This window comes from Rissa tridactyla, chromosome 8 (assembly GCF_028500815.1).
Source record: "Rissa tridactyla isolate bRisTri1 chromosome 8, bRisTri1.patW.cur.20221130, whole genome shotgun sequence".
In the NCBI taxonomy this organism is placed as follows: domain Eukaryota; kingdom Metazoa; phylum Chordata; class Aves; order Charadriiformes; family Laridae; genus Rissa; species Rissa tridactyla.
Window position 1 is genome coordinate 16,666,978 of NC_071473.1, and position 7,188 is coordinate 16,674,165.

Consider the following 7,188-nt stretch of genomic DNA (forward strand, 5'->3'; position numbering starts at 1 on the left):
CTGCTCCCCCTCCACATCAGCTGTGGGTGTGAGACCCCCCACTAGGAGCAGGGGCAGGCTGATGGCAGGGCTGCGGGCAGCCCTCAGGCTCCTTGTGTAACACCCACAGGTCCTGGGTGTCTTGCTGCGACCTGGCTCCTGTCCCCTCTTCACTAGATGACAGGGGCCAGGTCCCTTGGCAGTTGCCATTCCTGCTGAGCCCTCTCCCCATGAGGCCATGCCCCTCTGTCCCAGCACTCACCGGTCAATAATTAATTTCAATCTCTTATTTGTGTTGCTAAAATAAACATTGTAGGAGCCGTGGTTTCACCCATGGTGCCTCTTGTACAGCCTGGGCAGAGGCTGGAGGGAGGGCTAGAGCTGGTGCTTCCCTGTGCAGGGTTGTGCTGGAGCTGCATGGCTCAGTCCTGCCCCACTGAGGTGGAGTGGGACAAGCCTGTGAAATCTGGAGTGAGCTGGGAACGTGGGTCTGGTGTCCCAGCCATGGTGGCCTGGGCACATGGAGGCCAGTGTGGAGTTGTGCTGGGAGTGGGGATGGTCTGTGAGGCATGGGGCTGCATGGCATGGAGCCCACCCAGGGGAGACACCTGCCTGTGAAATGCAGGTGAAACCACATGGAGACCTGGGTGGCGGGGAGGGGAACTTGCCCGTGACTGTCACAGGACCACCAGGAGCCATGGAATTGGAAAATCCAGAGCCACACCGCAGACCTGAACATTTGGCTGGTCAGAGAGAGCTCACAGGGACGTGGCACAGCCCAAAATGTCAGGCTCTGGTTGTTGAGTCCCCAAGGATGTCCCATGTACCCCTACAAGCTCAGGGACCATGCAGGAGAGGCAACAGTGGAGGGAGCATCTTTATGGCCTGTGGTGTTACCCCGCTGCACTGAGCGGCTGCCAGGACAGCGTGACCCCCACCCCGCCAGACCCCTGAGGCCAGGCAGCACAGCCCTGGTGCACCTGCCCCCTTCCCAGACACCCAAGCCATTTCACAGCTCCCTGGCCGGCTCAGACGCCTGCTGTCCTGCTGCCACCTGCGTCAGCCTGCCACCAGCCCCCGGAGCACCCGTCTTTGTCCGCCTGGCAGCACCTACAATGCGGAAGGACAAACAGCCTTGCATTGGGACACAGTGCCCCCTGGGAGCGGCTCAGCAGCAGGCTGAACCTGCATGGTGGGGCTGGTGGCCCGGGAGGACAACCGGGGCAGGCACTCACATGAGTACGGGGACACGTTGTAGCTGCTGTACTTGACGGCACGGCGTATCTCCGTGGTGTGCCGGGAGCGGGGCTGGGGGGTCTTCGTTGCTTTGGGATGAGCAGAACGTGCTGGTTCAGGTGGCTGCACAGCCTGGCTGGAGCTGTGCCCTGGGGCTGCTCCCCTGCCTGTGAAGTCCTTGCCCATGGTGATGGTCCTGTTGCCAGGCGGCGAGCTCAGCCTGCCCTTGTAGACAACCCCATCGATGCCCAAAATATCCACTTCTCTCTAGAGGGAAGGGCAGACGGTGCCAATGGAGGTGCACCGAGGCTGTCTGCAGCTCACAGCACTCTCACCATCCCAGCCCGGGTGGGCTCAGTGGGTTTCCAGAGCACAGGGACACATGGGGATGGGGGCTCACGTTCTTGCAGGCGAGGTCTGCAGCGCCTCCGCAGGAACACATGGCGATGAGGGAACTGGAGGTGGACAGTGGCCCGGGAGGACTCGTGGGGCTCCCCCGGCCAGCACTGCTGCTTCCTTCACTCTCCCTGGGCGGGGAGCACTGATGTTACCCCTCCTGCCCAGGCAGAGGGATCACAAAGGGAGAGAGAGGGATGCGGTGGCACCTGGTAAGCCTCACCTCCCCGGGAGCTGCTGTGCCAGGCAGCAGCTGCTGGCACTGGCTGGATGAGGACGGAGGATCTGGTTGGCTCTTCGGACTGTCACCAAGTGCCTACAGATGAGGACACGGGGGCAAAGTCGGGCAGCGGTCTCCAGTGGCAATGTGGCATGGGGGTCTGTCCTGGGGGGGCTGCACAATACGCACGGTGCCCAGGCCTGTGGCAGGGGTCTGTCGCAGGAGATGCATTTCACGGGATCAAAGAGCTGCCTGCAGCACAGGGGCGGCTGCTCAGCACCCCACCAGCACCCCAGGGACCACATGAGGTCCCATGGGCAGGGTGGGACAAACGGTCTGGACGGGATGGACAGGGCAGGATGGGACAGCATGGGAGGGGATGGGGCAATACAGGAGAGGACAGACGGGGACAAGGTGGGGTGGGATGGGATGGGACCCAGCAGCCCCCACCTCTTGAATCCGGCGGCACGGTTGTCACCGCAGCAGGGTCCCTGGCAGAGGCACTGCTGGGTGAGCCTCCACACCTGCTCCAGCTGTGCCTGCAGGGGAGCCAGCGCCGCACAGTCCAGCTGCAGGGAGGGCAGGGGGCCTTGTTGGGGCACCATCCCCATTTCAAGGGATGCTGGTGCCCCTGAGGGACATTGGGGACACCTTGGGACACATGGCCAGCCACGGTGCAAGGATTGTCATTTCTTGGCGTTGTCAGATTCAGGACTCACCCCCCCACCCCACGCAGGGATGTGCTCCCTGGGCCGGTGCATCCCTCCATCCCCACCACCCTCCCCAGGCGACATTGCTACCTTGGAGTCTATCTCGCTGAAGAGCTTCTCCAGGGCTTTCTGCCTGTCCTGGTCCATCAGGGACATCCTCTGCAGCAGGTCCTGCATCATCTCACTCAGCTGGACCATGGCATGTTGCAGCTCATCCTGGCTCGATTTGGTCTCCAGTGCAGCCTTGTCTGCTTTCTGAGGGGGACATGGTGTCAGCCATCCCCTGTGGGCCCCCAGCCCTCCCACCAGCCCCACATGCCTTTGCTTGCTCACAACACCCAAGCCCTGCTCCTGCAGCACCTTGCTCATGGCTGGGTGCCTCACCACCCCGCGCAGGTTCCATGCCTGCCAAGTGCCCCCAGCCACCCGCCCTCCCTTATCCCTCTCTCAGAGCTGCTCATCATCGTTCATCCCCGGCTCCTCCAGCATGTCATGGCCACAAAACCCTGGCACGCTGGGGATGTGGGGACATGCCAATCCTGAGCAAGCCTGTACCCAGCCTGGTTCAGACACCAACCATGGCACAAGCGGCTCCTGAGCTGAGCCCAGGGCTGTGCTCACTTGGGTGTCCCTGGTGTCACCCCACAGCCGCTCCACAGCTTCCTGCAGCCTTTTGCACTGCTCCTGCAGCTGCCCCACCTGGTCCAGCACCTCCATGCCAAAATCCAGCCCCTGGGGAGGACAAATGGGGCCCTGGGTGAGAAACAGGGTGGCTGCAGGACCTGGGTGAGGCAGGGAGGTATGCTTATGGGTGGCCCCAGTGAGTGGCTAGCGAGGACATCCTGAGTGATGGCCCAGTCCATCCCGGCAAGCAGGGTGCGGGGCTGCAGCCCCAGACTCTCGGGAAGCGCCCCCCTGAGGCCCGGGCAGCTGGGCACCTTCGCTCCTTCATCCTGCCTTGTCTTGCTTGGCACCTTCTCCAGTGGGGCAGCTGTGTCCTCTGAGGTCCCTGAGTCAGCTGAAAACAGACACCAAAGCTTTGCTCCAGGAAGTGCCAGCTCCTGCAGGCCCCCAGCATGGTGCCATCCCCAAAACAGGTGGCTTTATGGCTGCAGAACCCCCTCAGCCCCCCTGCTGCCAGCCCCCATGCATGGCCAGCACCAGGGCACCCAGGGGTGCCACAGATGGCAGTGACCACGTCCCCAGTCACGCCAGCGTGTCTGGGAGCAAGGCAGAGGGACAAGGGGGCTGCAGCAGCTTGGAGACTCAGATGGGATGGCTGAGTATGGCTGCGCCATCCACCAGTCCTGGCAAAGGTCCGGTGGCACAAGCCAGCACATGGTGGCTTGGCATGGTGGGGGGGTGCTGGTGCTTACCGTGCTGCTGGAGCTGGCTCTCACAGCGGCTGACATGGGTGCCCACGACTTCACGCTGCTCCATGAGCCAGCTCAGGTTGCATGGGGCCTTGTGGGCTGGGTCCTGCGAGGGCTCAGGGCCAAGCTCCTGGCTGGAGAGCTTCTGAAATGAAACAGCCCCCGGTGTTTTGGGGAGTGAGAAGATCCCCGTGCCATCCAGGCATTGCCAGCAAGGGAGCCTGGCACCTGGGAGCCTGTATGCATCTTGCCAGTGGCCACCCTGCAGAAAGAGCTCTGGCACAGCGTGGTGGCATTCCAGGGGAAGGAGTACAGCTCCTGCCACACCTCTGCCTGCAACCAGGAGAGAAATCAGCCCTTCCGTCCTGCTCTGGGAGCGGAGAGCCTGGGCAGATCCAGGATGAGGAGGGCAATGCGAAACCTTGCCACCACCCCCAGCGCCATCCCCAACCCTTGCAGACCCCCTGTGACCTCAAAATCTAGAGGGTATAATCCAGCCCCTGTCTGTGCTGTTGTGTCCCAAGGTAATGATACTCTCCTGGCATTGCAGGAGGGATGAGATCAGCAGAGGTGTCTAGTGGAAGCCACCAGCACACCCAGGGATGGATGTCCCTGCTCCGGCAGCTGGGAAGGTGACATGGACCCTGCCAGAAGAGCCTTGTGGGGCCAAATGCTTGCCCAGGCAGGTTACCTCAGCCCGGGCAGCCCTTGGGAGGCTTGAGTGCATTTTCCATAAGGATTTGCCAAAGCCTGACCCTGGAAAGCTTGGGGACAGTCTCAGAGGCTGGGTGCTGAGTGCCTCTGTGCACAGTGCTGCAGACACCCGCCCCCAGCCCCTCTGCCAGAGCTCCCCCCACTCACCACTTGGTCCAGGATGCTCTGCAGGCGGTGGCCGTGCTCGTCCTGCTTCACTGGCCGCTCTCGCAGCTCCTCCAGACCAGCCTGTTAAACAGAAGCAACAGGGCATTTGGCACCCACAGGGACTGGGAATGGTGAGGATCAGCATCAGCAGGGACAGGCAGTGCTGGGCTGGGCTCCATGGCCACAGGCAGTGTCTGCCCAAAGCCCCTGGGCTCCAGGGCAGATCCCACATCTCCCAGCTTAACCTTTGTGTGGGAAGGAGCCTGAGCTCAGGACATCATCCCTGTCACCCTGTGCCACTTGGCCATCCACACAAGCCCCCGGGGAGCCCGACCGCTCTGCCAAGAACTCTGCAGCAACTGGCCTGGCTTCATGTACGCACCTTCTGGAAACTGTCCTTCAGGAGCTGCAGCTCCTCCTGGAAGCCCTCGACAGTGGTTTTCAGGGAGCAGGTGGTGGTGAGCATCTCCTGCAGCATGTTCATGACCTGAGGAACACAGGTTTGGCCAGTGATGCTGAGTCCTTGTGGGCTCCGTGGGACATGGGGAGAAGGGAAGCTAAACGGTATGCAATGAAGACTCAGATTCAGGGGTGTCTCTGGGACCCAACGGAGCTGCCACAGCACTGGGCACATATGGCTGGCCCGTGGCCATGCCCACAGACCTCCCCCAAACTGAAATGGAAGAACGCTTGAAAGGGACAAGGATCCCTGCTCCAGCTTCCCCCCCCGCCCTCTCCCAAGCAAAATTCTGTCGCCTTTTCCCTTTGCTCTGTGGTTGTGCTCAAAGCCAAGGTCATAACATGCGAGACGGGATTGGCTCGGGGCTGCCAGGTCTCACAAGGGATGAAGAAGTGTTGGGTTTGCTGTGGGCCAGCCCCATGCTGCCTGTGGCGAAGACAGCTGGGCACAAGGCCACCACAACTCATCCTTGCGTGGCAATGTGTGGCTCGAGCAAGGAAGACAGCTCTGATGTTACGTGTTGTGTTTCCCACTCAGAGTCTCAACTTGAACAGCCAAATAACTTGAACTCGTGCTGTGACAGTGTCTCTCCCACGGGATCCTGCCTTGGTGTGGGGACAGCCTGCCTACAAGGCAGCACTGCTGTCACCTGCAGCTCAGGCACTTGCTGTGCCGCAGGGAAGAGATAAGAGGAGCCTGATGGGGACTCTGCTGTGCCTGCACCGCTGGGGGATCCTTGCCAGGGCAGGATGGGACCCAACAGACCTAAATTTCAGCACAAGTACTGATGGAGCCTCAGGGGCAGGTGAGAAGTGACTGAAACTATCTTTGGCCAGTGGCTGTGTTAAATACTGCTCTTTAATGAGTCACAAGTGGAGCTGGGGCCACCAGAGCCAGAAAGGTGCCTCCATGCTTCACTGGGCTCTCTGGTCCTTCGGCAGCAGTTGTCACAGCAAGGGCAAGATACAACATGGGCATGTCACTGTGTAGGGCAGGACACTATATAGGGCTGGACACTGTGCGGGGCAGGAGCAGTACATGGTGTAGGGCAGTGAGTGGCATAAGCCAGGACACCATGCAGGGCAGGATGCTTGTGTAGGACAGCAGTGCAGAGCAGGACCCTCTGTAGGGCAGGACACTGCACAGGGCAGGACTCCGTGTAGGGCAGGGTGTGGGACCCTGCCGAGGACAGGCACCACCTGGAGGGTGGTTTCTCACCTTCGCCATCACCTCTTCAGTCACTTCCATCCTCTTCCTCAGCTGCACCATTTGCCACTCCTCGGCGGCTGGCCCGCCGGGGGCCGGCAGCTCTGGGGTGCCCGGGGGTCCGCTGGGGCGGCTTGGCTGACCCTCTGCCCTCCCCAGCCACGGCCGCCTTTGCTGACGGAGGGAGCAGCACTTCCGCCGGGCCACGCCGGTGACAGGCTCCGGGAGACCCCTCTCGTCCTCCCTGACCTGCGCCGGGGCCTCCTGCGGGGGGAGGTTCTCCAGGAGGCCCCGCAGGAGGATGCGGAGGGCGCCTACCTGGGGGCTGTTGCCATCGGCCGTGCCGAAGGCTAGGTCCGCCAGCTCGGCCAGCGTGATGGTGACGCTCATGCTGCCTTCGGGCACCCCCAGTGGCACACCGGGCCGGGGAGCTGGCGGGGGGCCCCGGCGCTGAGGTCACAGGGGACGTTACCAGGAGATGGACGCGGGGTTCTGCCCCAGCCCCTTCCCTGCCCGAGGAAGGGGAGCAGGGCCTGGCCCGGCCTGGCGCGGCCTGGCGAGACCCCGGCCCGGCGTGGGGAGCAGGCCCCGGGTCAGGCCTAGTGCGGCCTGGTGGAGGGGACCAGGGCCCGGCCCAGGGAAGCAGGCCCCGGCCCCGGCCGCGGCCTGGAGCAGCCCGGCGCGGGGGAGCAGGCCCCGGCCCGGCGGGGGGAGAGCAGCCCGCAGGCCCCGGCCCCCCGCCGGGAG

General features: G+C 62.8%; 1 protein-coding gene across 3 annotated transcripts; it reads right to left on the bottom strand.

Moving 5' to 3' along the window:
• Positions 1 to 958: 958 nt before the first annotated feature.
• C8H16orf96 (chromosome 8 C16orf96 homolog) lies at positions 959 to 7,169 on the bottom strand. 3 transcript variants are annotated; one of them, XM_054212591.1, is made up of 13 exons: positions 6,454 to 7,169; positions 5,158 to 5,262; positions 4,776 to 4,856; positions 3,918 to 4,059; positions 3,480 to 3,559; positions 3,163 to 3,273; positions 2,632 to 2,796; positions 2,282 to 2,400; positions 2,021 to 2,083; positions 1,835 to 1,927; positions 1,616 to 1,742; positions 1,215 to 1,482; positions 959 to 1,089 (listed from the first exon to the last, which is right to left on the bottom strand). In XM_054212591.1, the coding sequence occupies exons 1-13, from the start codon at positions 6,829 to 6,831 to the stop codon at positions 989 to 991; spliced, it is 1,833 nt and encodes a 610-aa protein (XP_054068566.1). In that variant the 5' UTR covers positions 6,832 to 7,169; the 3' UTR covers positions 959 to 988. The 3 variants fall into 3 exon arrangements, with proteins under 3 accessions (XP_054068566.1, XP_054068564.1, XP_054068567.1); XM_054212589.1 differs by having other exon boundaries at positions 1,835 to 2,083; XM_054212592.1 differs by lacking the exon at positions 3,163 to 3,273 and having other exon boundaries at positions 1,835 to 2,083.
• Positions 7,170 to 7,188: the final 19 nt, after the last annotated feature.